The 20,929-nt window shown below is 43.9% G+C and overlaps 1 protein-coding gene across 1 annotated transcript in view; it reads right to left on the reverse strand.

The window, feature by feature from the left end:
• Window positions 1-6,959: 6,959 nt before the first annotated feature.
• PDLIM1 (PDZ and LIM domain 1) overlaps window positions 6,960-20,929 on the reverse strand; it is a 39,315-nt gene continuing 25,345 nt past the window's right edge. Inside the window, exons 5-7 of the mRNA XM_043925771.1 lie at window positions 13,589-13,740; window positions 7,932-8,049; window positions 6,960-7,493 (exon numbers count right to left, since the gene is read on the reverse strand). Of these exons, the coding sequence (XP_043781706.1) occupies window positions 7,307-7,493; window positions 7,932-8,049; window positions 13,589-13,740 (457 nt within the window). The 3' untranslated portion in view covers window positions 6,960-7,306. The remainder of the gene's footprint in view (window positions 7,494-7,931; window positions 8,050-13,588; window positions 13,741-20,929) is intronic.

Genomic DNA, 20,929 nt, shown 5'->3' on the forward strand with positions numbered 1-20,929 from the left:
TGCTAGACTCTGGGGTCTTTGAAATTCTTCCTTAGATTATAAACCTTAATTATCTAGGGACCCATATATCCAAACCACAGACTACTTCATCCTGAATCCCTTTCAGGGTGTACTTGTAGGTCAGCAATTGCAGTGGCTAATGGCTTGATCCTTGTAGTATAGGAACAGTGGGCAATGCTCTTTGTTTACAAGGTTAAAAATTCTAGTTAGTATATGTAATTAAAACTACTAAATTAATAAGGAAAACGCCTTCTTATCCAAGGAAGTTTTTTTCTTTAAAGATACAAATAATGGAGATGCATTTTGTTAAGGGAAAGAAAGCTAATTTATCCTAAAGCTTGTTATTTCTAAATGGAAAAGAAAATAAGGAACAAACTAATAGGGAAATAGAAAGCTGTAAAAGGTCTGTGAGAAAAAAAAAAAGAATCTTTAGAAAGGAATTTTATATGTGGTCAGGGCTGGCTAAGATTGAAATAAATTTAAGTGAATGAGCTTTTTTTTGTGAATGAGTTTTAATGGTAAATGCAAGATGGTGCAAAACCTGTGTTTTTGTTTTTCTCTGTTAAGAGAGCAAAGTTTTTTTAGACTATCGATCTACTTTTGATAACAGATTGTAAAGTTTCTTTAACCTTTTACATAATCTGTTGCAACTTTCTGTATTGGCCTTTGAAATCTCTTTTTGCCACATTGGTTAAGTAAACAAGTATTGTTTCATAGTGATCTACAATCCTATCTGACTAAGTATTTTAAAATTTGTTGACATCCTTGACAAACTTTCTGAAATCAAACTCTGATTTTGATTCTTTTGATCTTTAGCTAAATTTGGGGTGCTCCAGAATTTCCCTGAAACATCTCAGAGAGAGATTAAACTAACTAGGCTTATTTGGCATGTTGAATTACATGGGAAGCATTGTCAAATGAGTGATGATAAAACTTCTTAGGTTATATATTAATATAAATGTTCTAGAAATTATATGAAATTCCTAAAATTGGATAAAGCTATGTCATAATTTTAGTTATTATCTTAATATGTTATATGTTGCATAAATAACCAAACTTCTTTGTCAATTGCATTGTAATCAGGTCCTTAACCATGCCATTTTAAATCTTTGACAGTTATATTACTCTAGTGCTTTTACAAAACTGAAGATCTTCAAGAAGTTTCATAGAAAGGACTTTTTTTTATTATAAGTTTCTGATAACTTTTAGATCATACCACTGAAATAAGTAAGAAACTACAGAATTCTAGATGAAAACTGATGGTTTCAGAAACTGCTAACAAGAGATCAAGATCAACAAGAATTAATTACATGGAACTGAATAAATTGATGAATATAATTTTAAGTTTCATGACTTTTTGTCCAAAATAGTACTGGCTTTTAATATTTGTTCTCCAGATATGAGGAAACCTTTCCTCTTTTATGCCTAAGTCTAATATACATAAATATTTAAATTCTATCACATATTACCACTGTTATACATTTTTTTTAGTTTAGAGTTACCCACATATTTAATTTTATTCCTGCTTCTCTACTATGTTATCTGGGATTTTCCCCCTTCGTAAAAAATAGTTTTTACTATCACCCTTTAGCTTATTTTGCTAATAAAAAATCTGTTATTATTTATTTATTTATTTGGCCAGGCTGTGTCTTAGTATGGCATTTGGGATCTTTGATCTTCGTTGTGGCATGCGAACTCTGAGTTGAGGCATGTGGGATCTAGCTCCCTAACCAGAAACTGGACTAGGGCCCCCTGCACTGGAAGTTTGGAGTCTTAACCACTGGACCACAAGAGAAGTCCCTAGTTTTGTCTTTCTCTAAATGATTTCATTTTTAAAAGATATATATATCTTTTAATATTTTACTATTCCTATTTTGCTAATTTTTATATTTTGGCCATGTGGGATCTTAGTTCCCCAAGCAGGGATTGAACCCACACCCCTTGCAATGGAGGGGTGGAGTTTTAACCCCTGGGCCACCAGGGAAGTCCCTAAAGATATTTTTGCTTATGCACAATTCTCAGGTTTATTATTATATCCTTTTAGCACATTAAAGCTACCTTCCCATTGAGGTCCAGTTTCCATTTTTGCTTTTGCAAAATTAAATGTTGATTTTAAGTTTTTCTTTTTAAGTGGAATCTCTTTCCTTCTTTCTTCCTTCTTTCCCTTTCCCTCTCCCTTCCTCCCTCCCTCTCTTTCTCTTTCCTCTTTTTACTCCCTCCTGACTAAAGTATACCTATGTAAACAATGATGAAACATTTATCTTTTTCTCTCTACATGATTTATCCAGATTTGGCTTTTTCAGTGGCCCCCTTCTGAACTTGTTGGCTTATTAGTATCCAGATTGCAACCAGTTATACTGATCATTGTTCTAATTTCTTCTCTCTCTTTGTTGTTTTTAAACTGTTTATGCTTTGAGTTCTCTCACTGCTGTACTATAGTCTTACTAATGCTATTACTTATATCCTGCCTATTGTATAAGATTCTTGTTTCTTGCATTACCATCATGTAACCAGGTCTCTGACTAAATTAACAATGGCTAAATGTCTTGAGGCAATTTGTCACATATATAACTCTGTAAAATTAATTGTAATAGTGTAATTCTAAATATTATGAGTTTGAGCAAACTTCAGAAGTTGGTGATGGAAAGGAAGCCTGGCATGCTGCAGTCCATGGGGCTGCAAAGAGTTAGACACAACTGAGCAACTGAACTGAACTCTAAATATGGGGAAAAGCAACATGGGAGAAACATTTCTTGGATCACAACAATCTAGTAAGATAGATGACACAGAGACTCTATAGGATAACAGGGCCTAATTCAAATATAGCGCATGAATAGCCAATCAATGGAATTCTCATCCTAGGAATGAGTCTTCCTAGCCCATGGGACAAATTGGTCATGAAATGCCTCCCACACCTTGGTCAAATTTATGACCCAAAATGGGAAGTGAACCAAAAAGAACAAAGAGCATCACTCATCACCTAGTTAAAGTAGTGGGTTAAATTATAGCCCACTGCAGTTACCTACCAACAGTGCACCCTGAAGGGAATTCAGGATGAAAAAAATAGGATGAGGCACTCTGTGCTTTGGCCCCTAAATAATTAGATGCATATCCTGGGAAGAAGTTCAAAGACTCCAGATTCTTGCATCTTCATATATGTAGAAAAGTACTGAAATCACTAACTTGAGATGTCTGTTCTTCATGATTAGCAGTGATCTTTCACCAAGATGTATGCTTAACTACTTGTATTTCCCAGTCATAAAATTCACATATATACTGACTTCTCCCTTACCTCTTTGGAGCAGCTTACTCAGAGCTACTGATTGTTTCCTGGGCAGTAGTCCTCAATAAGACTCTGAATAAAGCTTAAGCTCACAGCTCTCAAGTTGTGTGTACTTTTAAGTTGACATAGGGTTTGACTGGAGAAAGCAACAGGATGCTTTCAAAATAGCAGTAGTAGTGGAGGATGGGAAGAATTGACAAGCCAGAGTGCAAGGCAATTAGAAGAGATCTGGGACATATGGGAACAAGGAAAAACATGATACCTAGAAGCAAAACAGAAATCCAAGATGCCTTGTTTTAAGGAAGGTGCAGGTTGTATGGTCCAGTAAAGGTAGCCAGTAGCTACATGTGCCTATTGAGCATTTGAAATGTGGCAAGTGACACAGATTAAAATAACACTTCGGGTATATGGTACTAAATACAATGTATTATTTATTTGTTCAGGCTGTTGTGGGTCCTTTTTTCTGCACTCAGACTTTCTCTAGTTGTGGCTATCGAGGGCTACTCTCTATTGCAGTGTGTGGGCTTCTCATTGAGGTGGCTTCAGTAGCTACAGCACACAGGCTCAGTAGTTGTGGCACACTGGGCTTAGTTAATCCAAGGCACATGGGATCTTCCCGGACCAGGGATCAAATCTGTGTCCTTTACATTGCAAAGCAGATTCTTAACCACTGGACCACCAGGGAAGCCCCAAAAAATGTATTATTAAAATTGATTTATTGGTTCTAGCTTTTCCTCTTTCATTATGGTTATTAGAGAGTTTTAAATTACATATGTAGCTTGCACTGTACTTTGGACAAGGATGAAGCATACATTTATAGATTTGTTCACCAAACATCTATGGACTATCTCCCTGCTCAGTTGACAAAACTGATAAAGACAGAATAGCTCCTATGGGGGCTTCATTCCTTTCAGAAGACTATGATTATGTGATGAGTCTCATGAGATGTGTGCCCTTGAGGTGTGCCCTGGATACGTGGGCACATCAGATCCTAGGCGTGGTAAACCAGCAGAGAAGCCTGTCCAGAGGAGGCTTTGTCCTGGAAGACCACTGGTGTTAACTAAATCAAGAAGTAGAAGAGTGTTGCAAATCAGAGGGAATCACTTCATCAAAGTCTGTGACTCTGTTTTTCCTCTTCAGGAAGTGGTCCAAAGGCTTAGCATTTAAAGAATGATGGAATATTAAGAGGCATTCCAATACATTCCTTCTATTTTTGCCCTCATTTTAGTATATGTGCTGCTGAAGCGAGCACTTTGCCCTCATTTTAGATTAAGCATGACAGAAGAAATAAAATCAAATGAACATGGTAGGCAAGCACAACAGACCAAACCTTAAAATTACTCTTGGCTAAAATAATTCTATAAACCAATGGCTGCAGGAAAAGAGGAGTGAGGATAGTAATGCTGACACCCTGTTTCATATTGTTAGGAAGTTAATTAGCCTTGGAGGCTGTAGATAGCAGCCATGGTGGTCACTTGACACTCCCAGGATCTGACCTCCACTGGAAGGGAGGCAACCTGCACCTCAGATCACTCCTAAGAATACTACTATCATTAAACAAGTGTCAGACATTTGGCACATTATCTGAAGAAAAGAACTGGAAAAAGTTCTAAGAGTGTAATACCCATTCATCCTTTTCCAATCAATAAACCCAAATCACAATTGTTACTGTATTTGTAAATCCATCAAACTTGCTGTGGTTCAGAGAGCTTTCATTTTGTGTGGATTTGCCCAAATTAAGAACTTTCAATCATCTTGCCTTTTACAAACTTAGATACAGAAAAGAGTTTAAAGTAAGAATTGTGCCCAGCAGTGTCTGACTCTTTTCCACCCCAAGGACTGTAGCCCACCAGGCCCCTCTGTCCATGGAATTTTCCAGGCAAGAATACTGGAGTGAATTGCCATTTCCTCCACTATGTGATTTTCCCAACCCAGAGATTAAACCGTGTCTTTTGTATCTCCTGCATTGGCAGGTGGATTCTTTATCACTAGCAACACATCGGAAGCCCAAAGTAAGAACTAATTGCAGACAGAAAAGGAAAGAAAAACCAAGAACTTCAAAATAGTTTTCTGCCTGAAAGTTTTGCTTCAGGTCTTATAGGCTACAACTGCTTATGTCTAAACTGTCCCTGGTATGTCCAAGTTTCAGAGAACTGCGAAGTAAAACCCTAGCACTACCATCTAATTAGAATCCTTACTCTTAGAAAGCTAGTCCATAAAAGACATCATCCACAAAGAACATCAGCTATTACCCATGGTGGTGAATATTACTTAAGGCAGACAATTTGCTCTTTCAGAGTAGGGTTGGTGGAATGATCTGTCCATCTCCTAACAAATCAGTCTCTAGAGTGATGGGAGTGCCATTGTTTGAGCAAATGACTTCACTAGTGGTTAGTCACCAAGAGATGACCTTTGGTAACCTCAACTATGGTTTTTCCAGTAGTCATGTATGGATGTGAGAGTTAGACCATAAAGAAAGCTGAGCACCAAAAGCTTTGAACTGTGGTGTTGGAGAAGACTCTTGAGAGTCCCTTGGACTGCAAGGAGATCCAACCAGTCAATCCTGAAGGAGATCAGTCCTGAATATTCATTGGAAGGACTTATGCTGAAGCTGAAACTCTAATACTTTGGCCACCTGATGTGAAGAACTGACTCATTTGAAAAGACCCTGATGCTGGGAAAGATTGAGGGCAAGAGGAGAAGGGGACGACAGAGGATGAGATGGCTGGATGGCATCACCGACTCAATGGACATGGGTTTGGGTGGACTCTGGGAGTTGGTGATGGACAGGGAGGCCTGGTGTGCTGCAGTTCATGGGGTCGCAAAGAGTCGGCCATGACTGAGTGACTGAACTGAACTGATGCTGGGAAAGATTGAAGGTGGGAGGAGAAGGGGATGACAGAGGATGAGATGATTGTATGTCATCACCAACTGGATGGACATGAGTTTGAGCAAGTTTCGGGAGTTGGTGATGGACAGGGAAGCCTGGTGTGCTGCAGTCCATGGGGTCACAAAGAGTCAGACACAACTGAGTGACTGAACTGAACTGAACCTCAGATCTCTGATGCAAGGCTCCTTAACAGCCAGGGTTCCCCGTCTCTTCTATGAGGAGAATGCATTTGCCACTTCCCTGAGCAACCTGCAGGTTTAGGGCTGCTGGCCACCTTCCTGAGTTTACTTCCCTTCATAAAGGAGAGGTTGTAATGGCAGCAAACCAGCCTGGGGAGGGACTTACCAGGCAGTATCTTAAGGCCATTTGGAAAGCATTCATTTCTTCAGGTAAGTCCCAAAACAGCCAGATGTAAAGAAAATATTCTGTTACAACATAACTATCTTATATTAGCATCAGAGAATAATTTGGAGTAAGCTGCAAAGAAATAAAGGAACATGGCTGTGAGGACTTCCCTGGTGGTCCTGAGGTTAGGACTCCGTGCTCTCACTGCCAAAACCTGGATTCCATCCCTGGTTGGGAACTAAGATCCTGAATGCTCTGTGGCAGGGCCAAAAAAAGAACTTAGCTGTTTCAAATGCCAGTGTTCTCACACCTGGAGGAAAAGGCCTGCAAATCTCAAAGGAGTGGAAACCCCAAAACAAGAGGAAAGGCCTCAGAAATCTTGTCTGGCTTGAGATAAGAAAGAGGACACATGGTCACATGGTAAAGAGACACCACACTGCCTTTAAGTCTATTAATTTATTGAGTAAAAATGAAATCATCGTCAGACATATTAAATTCAGTTTGGTTTGAATTTGGCTGATGTCCACTTGCAGCAGAGATGAATGAAGGGAAAGAGAAGACACAGTGACGCTGGCAAAGGGACACCGAACAAGGCCATTTTCCATTTATTATAAAAGCAGGCATCACAAAGCCAGCGTGAGTCATTAGCAAAGGGGACGTGATGCTGAATGAGCAGCGACAAAACCAAAATAAGTGAGAACTCGGAAGAAGAGAGAGGCCAGAGCTTTCAGAGGACAAAATTCAGCAGAGGCTGCGTGGAGAGCAGCTCTGGGCGCAGAGCTGCCCGCTCATTTGGGGAACACCGTGATCACGTCATAGCCCTCCGGAGGAGTGACCCGCTCCCGGGCATGCTTTTCACAGTAGATCTGATCCTCCACGAAGAAATGGCCCTTCTGTTTCAGGTTGGTGCCACAGTCGGTGCACACGTAACACTCGGGGTGGCGGTGACGTTCCCGTAGCTTCACGAACACGCCGCTGCAGGAGGGGAAGGAGGAGAGGTGCTCCATTAGTGATGAGCACCTTAAGGTGACAGGCCGGGGCTCCTCCCAAGGGGCCCCTCAAAGGGCAGATCAGAGCCTCCCCACTGGCCTCCAGTCTTAAAGGGGCTTCTCCTGCCTGGAGGCCAGAGACATTCCCCTTGAAGACTTCCGGAAGTCCCTCCCACTTCAACAGAGTAAGAGTAGCCCTGCTTTTTCTGGCTTTACATGTTCATACCCTAAGGGTTTCACAGACAAGGAAAGCCTTCACCACCTGGCTCTGAGACACAAGACCAACCTCGCCTCTCTGCTCCATCTTCCAGGCAGGATTTTTTCCTCCATCACGCCCACAATGGGCAGCATGAAGCACTTTCCACATTTTCATGGTTTACACAACCTGCAGGGCCACCGATGCCTGGGGAAGGCAGATACTCACACAATGCCAGTGCCACATTTGTCACACATGGGCAGCTTCTGGGCATTTCCAATTGATGCAGCCACTTTGGTGACCGGAGCCTTAACACTTCTGAATCCTGAGGGCTTGTTGGGATCTCCTAAAAGGAGGAAAATGCTTGGGTTAGCCAGGAAGGGCAGGACTGTATAAGCATCTAGCTCTTTCAGAATCACTTATATGTATGTTCCAGCAAGGTCATGGGCACCAGAATCAAACAGACTTGACTGCTGTGTGATCCTGGGCAAGTTACTTAACTTCTCTTCCCACAGTTTCCTTTGCTATAAAATAGCAGAATGTTTCCCCTTCAGAGTGGAACAAAATGATCGAAAAAGACACATGTAGCCCTCCCTGGCATATATGGTCAGCCCTCAAGACAAATTACATTACATGCTGATTAAATACATACAAACATTGATATGGGACTTAAAAATACCTTACATAGATGGAAAAAATTTAAAACACATGAAAATCAAATGGCAGCGTAGTCAGATGCCAAAAGAAACCCACATAACAAGGACAACAAAATCATTATAGTACAGAATGCTAGAAGAAGTCAGATAAAAACCACCTGCCGCAGAGCAGAGACAGTAGCAGCCTTCCTGTAGTCAGCTTTCTGTGTGCAAAATCAGCTCCTAGTTTCTAGAGCTCTGCCTACAGCCCAGTTCATCACCTGTGTAGGTAGCTGTGAATAATAATGGTAAGCTACTAATATTACTATTATTGCTATATATTTGGCTGGCTGTGTTTCCACATCACTTTTTTTTTCCTGTGATGTTGGCCCAGTGAGTATTGTTATGTTTGTCAGCTATTTACACATCTCTGTCTGGACTACAAATTACTGGAGCACCAGAGCTCTGTTTCATATATTTTTTTCAACACTCCACAGAGCCTACCACAGGCTTAGCAGAAAAGAATGGTTGCAAAGAGTCAAACATGACTGAAGCAATTGAGCATACACACATGCACAGCCCAAGGTATCATCTTGCCTTTCCGAACCTTTCTGCCTTTCTTGGTCACAGTCCCAGCTTTGTTCATTATAGAATCTTTTTTTCTTTTTGTATTAATCTTTATTTTTAAAAAATATTGCACTCAAGTATTATTTCTGTCTTGATTATCGAGTTTTGGGGTGCCAACTTAAATTCTTTACCCAAAGCAAATGCCTCCCTCATCTTATCCTAATTCTGGCCCTGCCTGAAGGGATCTCAGAGGGGCCTGGCTGGGCAGCCTCATGACTCTTTTTTGTTTTTTTTTTTCTTTTTCTATTTTTTATTAAAGTATTGTTCATTTACAATGTTGTATTAGTTTCAGGTATAAAGCAAAGTGATTCAGCTATATATTAATATATAATATAATATTATACTATGCATCGTGTTATATATTCGTGTCCGACTCTTTGTGACCCCACGGACTGTAGCCTACCAGGCTTCTCCCATAGGATTTTCCAGGCAAGAGTACTGGAGTGGGTTGCCATTTCCTTCTCCAAGCCTCATGACTCTTGAGTGTCCCAAACAAGCTCCCTCACTTTCTGGCTGGAACCAGCTCGGCTGTCTACCTGCTGTGAAGACAAGGAAATGGCATCTTTGCAAACCTGAACAGTGTGGAGAGAAAATCGGTAGTTCTAAGGGAGCCAAACCTATGAGGTCAGGGTCTCTTATGTGATGGACTGCTTTTCACAGAAAAATTACCAGGAAAGGTAGGAAGTGCAGGAAGAGAGAAGTAACACGACACATGAGCCCCACTTGGTAGGAGAACCCACATCTCTTTTTGGAACAGAGAGAAGTGAACTGATGGAGCTGGGCACAGTGTGAGTAGAGAAGGCTGTGTGCTGCCTAATGCTGATATTGCTGGGCCTTATGCAGCCCTGCAGCACCACCTGCTGGCTTGATTTTCTTCTCTTACCTAGTCAGCCAACACTGCAAATGCAAAGAAAATTCCACATCTTTTTTCTGTCCACTTTACTGTTCAACAACACTGGAGGGCTCCACACTGCCTACAGAATCAAATTCATGGTCCTTAACCTCACACCTGGTGGTCCTCCATGATCTGAACCGCAGACCACCTAAGGACTCTCCCGAAACCCTGGGCACCTGCCAAAATGAGCCTAGATACCTTCTGAGCAAGCCTCCAGCTGACTGCACCTGGGAAGTCCTGTATTAGATAAATGTCACCGCAATTAAAAAAAAAAAAAAGACTCCTTCTCCCTGGACCCTTTCTCCCAGTCCAGAGGCTAAATTTCACCCCAAATGAGAAGACCCACATTGAGTCTGGAGATTTATCACCAAGCCCTGCTGCAGCCTGGTGGCTCAGATGGTAAGGAATCCACCTTCAATTCGGGAGACCCAGGTTCAATCCCTGGGTTGGGAAGATGCCCTGGAGGAGGGAATGGCAACCCACTCCAATATTCTTGCCCAGAGAATTCCATGGACAGAGGAGCCTGGTGGGTTACAGTCCATGGGGTCACAAAAAGTCGGACACGACTGAGCAAGTAACACTTTCACTTTTTCCATCTGCTAGAGCCAAACCTCCCACCGGGGCCTCACTGACTGTGTGCCTGGCACTTTGCACATGTCATTTCCCTCCAGGCTTTAAACCACCTGTGAAGTAGCCATTATTAGCCTCACTGGACATGTGCAGAGAATAGGACTTAGAGAGATGAGCCACTCCCTCGAGGTCTCGTGGTGAGTCATGGACAGATCCTGGACACCAGTGCTGCTGCTTCATGAACCACAGGCCTTCCCAAATGACAGCAGCCCTCACCGAGTGCTTTTACCATACACCAGCCACTGCCCTGAGCTTTGACCATTATATCTCAAATGAAAACAGGCATTTGAGCTCCCTCACGTGAGAGCCTTCTGCACATGGTAGATGTCTGGATTGGAACTTATGTTATTTCTTTTGTGAAAATTTAATGCAAGTGCATATTAAGAGATAAAGGACAGACCATGAGATCTATCTCCCTTTTCATTTTTAGCAAAATTTTTATTTTATTTGGCATAAGAAGATATCCAGTCTTCCAACCCAGGGGAGAAAAACTATAATTCTCAAACTCTCTTGTAACTAGATAGGGCTGTGTGAGTAAATTCTGGTCAAAATATAAATGGAATAGTCATGTGGGACTTCTGGGAAAAAGAAAGCTGGTTCATCTGGAAGATGGAGTCCTCAGTTAGCCTTCCTGGTGCCTGGAAGTAGGCATGATGGCTGGAGCACCAGCTGCCAACTAGCACCAGGAGGTAGCCTTGAGAATGGAGACCACTGACTTGGCAGGCAGAATACAGGATGGAAGGGATCTAGATACTGATGAGCAGGGAACTGCCACCTCACGACAGTTCAGTGATCCTGGGCTTCAGGTCCTTCTCTGTGACCTCTGTGACCTGAGGGCATTCAGCAAGCTGAGCCCTGCAAGGTATACGTTCTACTTTGGAACAGATTGACATTTCCTTTCTTAAATAAAGGGTTTTACACCCATTTATTCAGAGTAGACTTGTGATTTCTCACATGTTTTGAAAAACCATCATCCTCTAGGGTTGGACCCCAAGACATCGGTCAGTTGGGCTAAGACTGGAACTTAATATAGAGTATACTACTCATTCCTTCCAAACTGCACAGGTACTCCAAGCAAAGGGAGATAGTGCTGGTAGGGATAATATCCTTCCAGCATAAAAGAAGAATTTTCCTAACTTCCTGTGCCTCTAAATTGCCAATTTCTCTAAGGAACCCACCCAAGTGGGGAGGAAGCCTGGGTGCTGGGTGTGTTCAGTAGGGGACTTTCAGCTCAGGAAGGACTCCTAGGGAGCCAACTCTGCAGTTGGGGACTTTCAGGAGGAAGGGGACTCTTCCAGAGGGAGCTCAGTTCTGACCCTCACTGGCTGCCCCAGGCAGAGCCAGCCCCTCTGGAGCCTGGCTGAAGTGGATCTCACAGAACCACCACATGTCCCTACCAACTCTCTCTTCACAGGCAGGCACGCTGGGAGGCAGGACTCCAGTAAGCCTCAGGGAAAAGGACAGTGCAGAGTATGGAGGGCTGGGGCCCAGGAGGGCTGCAAACCCCAACTCTCCAGACATCACTGGTAGCTAGTTTGACAGAGAGAATCAGACATGCTTATGAATGACCACCTGGGAGGTGGGTAAGCCTGACGGCTGTGGCTCACAGGTCACCTTTTTGAGAAGGAGGAAAAGCCTCCCTTCTACAGCACCCCCGTCTGCCAGAAATTTCTCACTGTTGTTGCCACAAAGCTGAGACAGCTTGCTGCCATCCGCTTGAAAATTATCATAAGAAACAGTGTCTGATGTATACAGGGCAAAGACTATCTCCTGAGACCTGCAGAGCCACACGGGTAGCCCTGGGTGCCTCGAGCATCGGATCTCACATGTGGACAAGCTAAGGCTGGCCCGGAACCTCTCGATGAGGTTTCAAACATCATCACAGTTATGAAGCACCTACTGTGTGCACCAGTCACAACGATGGGTGTTTTGTGTAATTTGATCCTCACACCAATCTTAAGAGGAAAGGATTTTTATCCCAATTGACAGATAAGCAAACAAGTCTAGAAAGGTTTAAAGGGTTGCCTAAGGTCAATTCCGGGGTATGTGGCCACACTGGGGGCCTTCAGAGGGGTCATCCACCTATAGCATCCACCCTAGAGCAAGAACAACTGCACGGCCCGAGTAAAGCCCAGAGCCTGGCTTCCCTGTGCTGCTGATTCATTCACTCAGCTGTCACAGCCCACGACCTTCACCCACTCACACGTGCCAACCACCACAGAAGCATGATATGTGGGCTGAAACAAAACTAGTGGCCAACAGACAGCCCCACAGAACGCCACAACTGTCAAGTTCACCCCTGCCCTCAGTCTCCCTCAGTGCCTGTGACAGGAAACAGCTAAGCAGGTGTGGCTGAGAGCTCATTCAGTACTCCCCCCTTTTTTTTTAAAGAGCTTTTAGCATTTAAGAGGCTGGCCTTCCAAAGCACACTGTGCTCTCTCCACTGCTCAGGCTGTGTTCACCTGTGTTTCAGCAACAACTACCCCTCAGCCCAGGCCTCAGACAACAGCTTCTGACCACACACACACACACACACACACCCACCCACCCCTGATTACCTTTCTCCTCAGACTCCAGGACACACACACACACACACCTGATTACCTTTCTCCTCAGACTCCAGGACACACACACACACACACACCTGATTACCTTTCTCCTCAGACTCCAGGACACACACACACACACACACACACACACACCTGATTACCTTTCTCCTCAGACTCCAGGACACACACACACACACACCTGATTACCTTTCTCCTCAGACTCCAGGACACACACACACACACACACACACACACCTGATTACCTTTCTCCTCAGACTCCAGGACACACACACACACACACACCCCTGATTACCTTTCTCCTCAGACTCCAGGACACACACACACACACACACACACACACACCTGATTACCTTTCTCCTCAGACTCCAGGACACACACACACACACACACACACACACACCCCTGATTACCTTTCTCCTCAGACTCCAGGACACACACACACACACACACACACCTGATTACCTTTCTCCTCAGACTCCAGGACACACACACACACACACACACACACACACACACACACCTGATTACCTTTCTCCTCAGACTCCAGGATTTCCTGCAAAACCAGGAACGAAGTGGACTGTTTCGGAGGCTCATTTAACTCCTGCTTCTCCTGAAGCATCTTGTAAACTTCAGATTCTTTGTCGATGACGAGTCCGCTTGGGAGCTGAGAATGGTCTAAGCTGTAAAGAATGTTTGCAAGTTCATTAGGACACATCAGAAGTTAGGGGAAAAAAATCCACCAGGCACCCCCTTCCAAGCAAAGATACCCCTGTGTCAAAGAGTGAAGAGAAATTATCCCAATGGATGAAGCCAGCTCCTGATGCAGCCATGGACCCCCTGATGATACGGTGAGGTGTCTGTAGGCAGGGTCGGTTGCTGCTTCAAGTCAGTAAGAGGCTAGTTTGGGTGATTCAATTACTCTTTGGCCTAATCCCATGGAACGGGAATGCTATGCTTCTTTCAAAATTATATCAACAATATTATGTCGAAAGAAAATTTAGAAGAGGGAAAATGTCAACCACAACTGAGCACTGAAAACTCAGCTGGGTCCCCTTAGTCCAGGCCTCATTCTTTCCCCAGAGCAGAAATCAGTGTTTCCTGATGATATCAAAGTGCTGTCTCTGTCTCTATAAACTCTCATTCTCAGGGCAAGGAGCTCTGGTCTCTTTATCTACCATACAGAGGTAACAGTGTATGCCTTGTCCAGTTCACAGGGTTGGTGGCAAGGATGAGAAAGGTAAGTACTTTGTTTTTTTATTGGAGTACAGTTGTGTTAGTTTCAGGGATACAGTGAATCAATTATACATATACATATATCCAGTCTTTTTTAGATTGTTTTCCCATATAGGCCATTACAGAGTATTGAGTAAAGTTCCCTGTGCTATACAGTAAGTCCTTATCAGTTATCTATTTTATATACGGTAGTGTGTATATGTCAATCCCGAACTCCCAATTTATCCTTTCTCCCACCCCCAAACCCCCGCCTTTTCCCTCTGGTAACTATAAGCTTGTTTTCTACATCTATGACTCAGTTTCTGTTTTGTAAATAAGTTCATCTGTACCATTTTTTTTTTTTTAGAATCACATATAAGTGATATCACATGATATTCGCTCTTGTCTGGCTTAACTTCACTATGGCAATTTCTAGGTAAGTACTCTGTAAAAAATACAGTGCTGCTCCATGTAAGGGAGATGGTGGGGGCGGGGGGGGGGGGTGTGACAGAGGCCTCAGCTTGAGCCTAGGGATGGGGCAAACCAGGCCTTGCTGTCCACACCTCCCCTTGTCCCTCTGGGCTCCCCAGGACAGGATGAGACAGGCAAAGTCGGGCCTCTTTCCTCCAGAGCCCATTTTCCAGGGGAGGCAGTGCTGCTGCCTGGTCTGAGGGAGGGAGGAGAGTGAAAGGGAGGCAGACTCCAGTGAGCTTTACCTTTGAAGTCTGTCCTGAGTCCCACCCCCTCCACTGCCTGCCCTAGCCATGCCATCCATTAACAGCTCAGCTAACCAGCTTCCTAACTTGTCCTCTGGCCGCCACTCTCAGCCCCTGGAACTGTCTTTCCTCTGACCGGAGGCCAGAGAGAGATTTTAAACATAAGAATCAGACTATGTCGTGATGTGGCTCAAAGTGTTCTCATCTGACTCAGAACCAAATATTTACAGTTTTAATAACAAAAACACAAGCTTAACCAAATTCATCTTCTTTGGAGTAAATATTTGCTACAAAAAGTACAAAGGCCATAAAAGATGTGGCTCTGCTCCCCTCCAAGCACATCGCTTGGTACCCTCTGCTTACTCCAGGCAGACAAGCCTTCATGGGGTTTCTAGGACACACCAGCCTCAGACCCTTTGCACATCCTACTCCCTCTGCCTGGAATGATCCCTCCCCGCATGGCCCTGCGGCCTCCACGCTTCATTCAGGTCTCTGCTCAGATGGCCCTCCTCAGAGGGGTCCCCGACCCTCAGTTTAAAACAGTCCACCCCATCCACATCACTCCACCTCTTGCTCTGCTCCATCTTTCTCCACATGTTTCTAACTCTTTTACCACGAATTATACTTATTTCTTTATTGTCTATCTCTCCCTGCAAAGCAAGCCCCATGAGGGCTGGGCTATGGCCTGTCTTTTCCATCACTGTGGGTCCTGCCCCAGAACAGTGCCTGGCACAGGGTCAGAGCTTGGCAGGAATTAGGGAAGTAGATCAAGTCCCTCTCTCCTCCTCACTGCACCCTGTCTCTGCTCCTGTGGGGTCACAGGGAACCCCTCAAGGCTGTGCAAGGGAAATGGGCAAACCGGGTTCCTGGGTCCTGATCACCTGCAGCCTCAGAGCCTCAGCTGCTTTTTCAGAAGCCGCCACCCGCTGGGGAAGAGGGACAGTGTGCCTGGGGGAGCCAAAGAGGAAATACCAGATGGCGATGCAATTTATAACCCCACCCATTGTATAGTTAGTTTACATTCCATTTTAAATGTGCCTCAAGTCACAAGGTCACTCATGTCAGTGAAATTCCGGGTTTTTGCTTTGACTACACAGCCAGGTTCTCACAGTTGAGGACAGAGCCCTCCAAGAGTGACAACTGCTCTGCTGCTCTCGGGGAAGGTCAGCATGTAATGGAGAGAGACGCATCAGCGGGTCACCTGTGCTGGCCGTGGGTGCAGGAGGGGCTGGCCACCACCTCTGTCCACCCACAGTGGGTGGCCCCTGCACTTGTCTCTCTCTTCCATCTCCCCCAGCAGGTGATGGGCCACTCTGAGGAGTGACAGTCACCAAGGGCCATGGTCTTCCTCTGGCCCACCTTTTCAGCCCTATCATTTGAGTTACACGCCAGACTCCTTCTTTGGGTCTTGAGTTCTGAGCTTGCCCTGTACTAAATGAATTATGTTATTTTGACAAATGCTTTTTTTTGTTACACTTAGAACTATTTTAAAATCAAGATCAGACCGTGGAATGTTCTTGGGGAGAATTTTTCCCCTTCTTTGGTGTATGTTGTTATGTCTGGAAGCCACCAAGGGACCGCTAAAAATGACAGACCCCAAACTACAAGGTCATCACATATTCTTCCAGCAAACTGTCTTGGAAAATATTTCTGTGATTAAATAAAAGAAAACAACTTAGTGTTTCTTCTTAAATATGACAATACCTTTCTACCACTTGACAATTTATAAAGCACTTTCAATATCCATCGCCTTGTTTGAAGCTATGATTTGCCTAATTAAAAAATAATATCCTAAGACCCAAGTCTTAGACATTAGACTATCAGATGTGGACAAATGACATCACAATATCTTTTTTTAAAAAAATTCTAGGACAAAAATATGCATGAGTAATGGAGTCCTAAAAAAAGCATTCTCATTCTTTATGTATAGTAACAGCATTGAAAGGAAGAATTCTAAAGTGATAAGTTTTCAAAAAATATTAGGTATATGACTAGAGTTACCAGGAAAAAAACTTGTGAGGGTGGGTCATTAAAAGTACGTGCAGTCTTCTAAATTCAGTCTTTACAATTTTAAAAACAAAATACAAGAATTTAATCAATTTAACTCCTTCAGAGTAACTATCCATTACTCTCTTCATATTTCCTGCTTCTTGTTCTCCCTGTCAGACTTGATGCTGAATGTATACCACCAGTTCCCTCAGTGTTTAATATTTTCTTCCAGTCTCTTAGGCCCTGACCACAGGACCTGTCTCCCCAGCAATATCCCAAGCCAGGCACTCTCTGCCTGATGAGGTAGCTGACACAGCCATTTAAGGCCAGTGGTCTTTCGAACATCAGGAAAAAACTCCCTTTGGGTTTGTTTCAAGAGGAGGATTTCAGAGGCTAAGCCTGCAGACCTTAAGAGAATACACAAGCCTGTTCCAGTCAAAAGAGCAGCTGGGATGAAGGTCGGAAGGTCAAGGAGAACAGAGAAAAAGCACACCTATGGTTAGGGGACAGTAACCCTGGGAGGAGAGACGACTCCACCAAAATAGCAAAGTGACCACAGTGGACATAAAAGACTGATTTTTTTTTTGCACCTTCACCTGCAGCACAACTTCATAATCTGTATATAAATCTCAACTAAAACAAAGAAGCCATAAGAAAAAAATCCCACTGCTGCTATAACCTTAATGGCATCATTTTTCTCACATGGTAAGTCAACTTTGGTTCTACACTAAAACTGCCTGTTTGTGTGACAAATTTGGGACAAAAAGAGAGATGACTTAAATTATAAGATGCATCCAGAAAGAGAAGATATTCTCTTCATAAAAATAATTTTCCAGGACGTCCCTGGCAGTCCAGTGGTTAAGACTTCACTTCCCAATTCAGGGGGTGCAGGTTCCATTCCTGGTCAGTGAACTAAAATCCCACATGCCTTGGCTGAAAAACCAAAACATAAAACAGAATTTTTGTAACAAAATTCACTAAAGACTTAAAAAACTGGGTCCACATTAAGAAAAAAAAATCTTTAAAAATAAATAAAAAATAAAAATTATTTTCCCACTGGGGAAGATGGGAGTAGACATAAGTGTCCCTATTCTTTCCACTAAGTACATTTAAACACCTGGACATCAAACATAAGATGAACATAAGATGCAGAAAGGGGGACAGGAGAAGGCAGGCCAGCCAGAGACCCTGGGACCTGAGGAGTGACAGTGATGAGTCCCCAGGGTTTTCTTTTTGCTTCATATATTTCAGGTGTGGAGCTAAATAAGGCAGCAACCCAGAAAGGGCAACAGCTCAGATAAGAGAAGTCCCCAGAAAAGCGTGCCCTCTCCAACAAAATGATGGAGAAGGCGACAGCCAGGATGGTGCAAGACTCAGAAACAATTAACCACTTTTTCTGAGCAAACGAAGAAAAAAAAAAAAAGGTCAGTGCAGAGTCTAGACTTCCACCCTCACTGGGCTGAAATGAGATGCACCAACCACCCCCTACTGGGGTATTGGAGAATGACCAGTAGGAAGCTCATATGTCATCCCTCCCCAGCTGAACGAAGACAGCCTAGTGGACAGCCATGACTTTCACTACCACCCAGCAGTGAATAGGCCACCACTCACCCGCTATGAGTCTCTCTGGAGGCCATGTGAGTAGCCACAACTTCCACTCCAGCAACAATGAACAGCCCCCAGTAACCTCTAGCATCAACACAGACAGAGTGTGGAAACTAAACTTCTACTCCCAGCTTGGTTAAAACCACTCCTCCAGGTGGCCCATCACCTGCCCGGGGATGGGAGGCTCCCACAGTTCCCTGTGGGTGAGAGGAAGACAGACAAGGGCAGGGACCAGGAGCCATGGACGGGCAGGGGTGGTGGCTTCCTTCCCCAAATTGCAGCCTGGGCAAGTGACCAGCTGATGAGTCTCTTCTACGTAAATTTTGCCCTTCCCTGAGACCACAGAGCATGTTCATTCTTTAAGCTTCACTGATGTGACTAACCCCAACATTCTAATTTTCAGGATGTTACCAATGATGGAAACTGGCTGAAGGGTATAGAGGATCTCTCTGTTTTATTCCCTATAACTGCAGTGTGCATCTATAATTACTGCAAAATAAAAAGTTAAGTATAAGAAAATTTTTCTCCAAATGATGGTTAAACACTAACTGGAAATGATGTAGAGGAGATTTTAGTATGTGATTTTTATATAGGTGGGGAGGATGTAGGCTGACTCAGATTCTTCGTGTCTGAGATGCCCCAACCTGGTTACCCCAATGTTCACTAAATATGTAATTCTGAGAAACCTGATGGAATCATTTTTGAAAGGGGATCCTGGCCAGAAGGCTCCCTAAGTTTTAGTCTTCAAAGGCCTAGATGCTGGACCTAATGAGAAACCAGAGGAGTAATTATGGCCACCAGAAGAGAGTGGACTATCCAGAGCCCTGAGCCACAGTCTGTGGGCTGTGGACAAGTTTAGTGAGAGGAGCAAGCAGCCACCTTCATGAAGGAGATTTTCTTCTGACCCAGCTCCAATGAGTTGGGGCTAACATAGTCCCTCTGGAATCACTGGAACAAAAAGCAATGAATGTACTCCCTTATTTCTACTATACCAGTTTAGAAATTTGCCTCATGAGTTTATGGGGGGATTGCCTGAGAACACAATTACGAAAAACTAGTATCTTGGGCCTACTATGTTGGTTGCCTGCATGCCAAGTCCTTTCTTTGTGACACAATGGACTGTAGCCCGCCAGGCTCCTCTGTCCATGGGATTCTCCAGGCAAGAATCCTGAAGTGGGTTGCCATGCCCTCCTCCAGGGGATCTTCCCAACTCAGGGATCAAACCCATGTCTCTTAGGTCTCCTGCATTGAGTTCTTTACCACTTTACCACCTGGGGGAGCCCAAGATGATTATTCCACAAAGAGACTACCACTCTATCAGAAAGGTAATCAACTGTGCTGGTTGGCTGAACTTAAGCTACAGTGCTGGGAAATATAGAAGCATACAGTAAGTTAGAGCAAAATCTTCTCCATGACATTTGTCTACATGCGTCCACTCTACAGAGCTCCTAGTACTTGGAAGTAATGGGTGTGGACCACTTCATGCATGCTGAAATCTGTAGTAGGTAGCATTTACAGAGCACCACCAGAGGCCAGGCCCCATGGTGGATATTTCTGGCACATCTCATTGAAACTTCTCACTAACCTGGTGGTCAGGTAGTTCACATTATCTGCTTTATAGATGAAGAAACTGAGTTTTAGATGTTGTATGGTTTACCCAAGGTCCCAACAGCTAGCAAGAGGCAGAGCCAGAATTCAAGCTCAGGTCCCTCCATCTATCAAGCTTTTGCCTTTAAGAAAGTATCAAGTGGCATCATATATATACATTGAAATCTACGCCCAAATCACCAGAAAATGACCAGAGCCCCTAAACTCAGTGGAAAGAGGTCAGAGGGCAGGTGAAAGCTTTCTTTTGAACAGAGCAGAATTTCCTCCACCCTCGGTACACAGGAGGCAGTCAATAAATGACTGTTAAGCTGAACTGACCCAGAGGGCCTCCCACTCAATCGTGTGTGTGTGGGGGTGTGTGTGGGTGTGTGTGTGCGTGCGCTGAGAGGACAGGTGGCAGATGGTATCTTTCATATGCCTTACCAGGTTAATTTGGAAATGGCAAGGCTGCCTATGTTCTTGTCTGATGGGGATGTGGCTCTGGGAAATCCTATAAGACACACACACACCAGGCTGTTTTGAAGTGCATGCGACAAAGAAACTCAGAGTGCACCCCAGGGAATCAGTGATGACCTCAGATGCAAAGTATGAAATGAGCCAATTCTGGAACCTCAGCGAATTTCACAGACTAAACAGTGGGGGGTGAGCACTCGTGACTTCTGCTTGACGGAGCAGGCAACAAGACCCGGTGGCTGCTGGGTTTGCACAAGACTCTTCCTTCACTGATAAGCACAACTGG

This window comes from Cervus elaphus, chromosome 15 (assembly GCF_910594005.1).
Source record: "Cervus elaphus chromosome 15, mCerEla1.1, whole genome shotgun sequence".
Classification (NCBI taxonomy): Eukaryota; Metazoa; Chordata; class Mammalia; order Artiodactyla; family Cervidae; genus Cervus; species Cervus elaphus.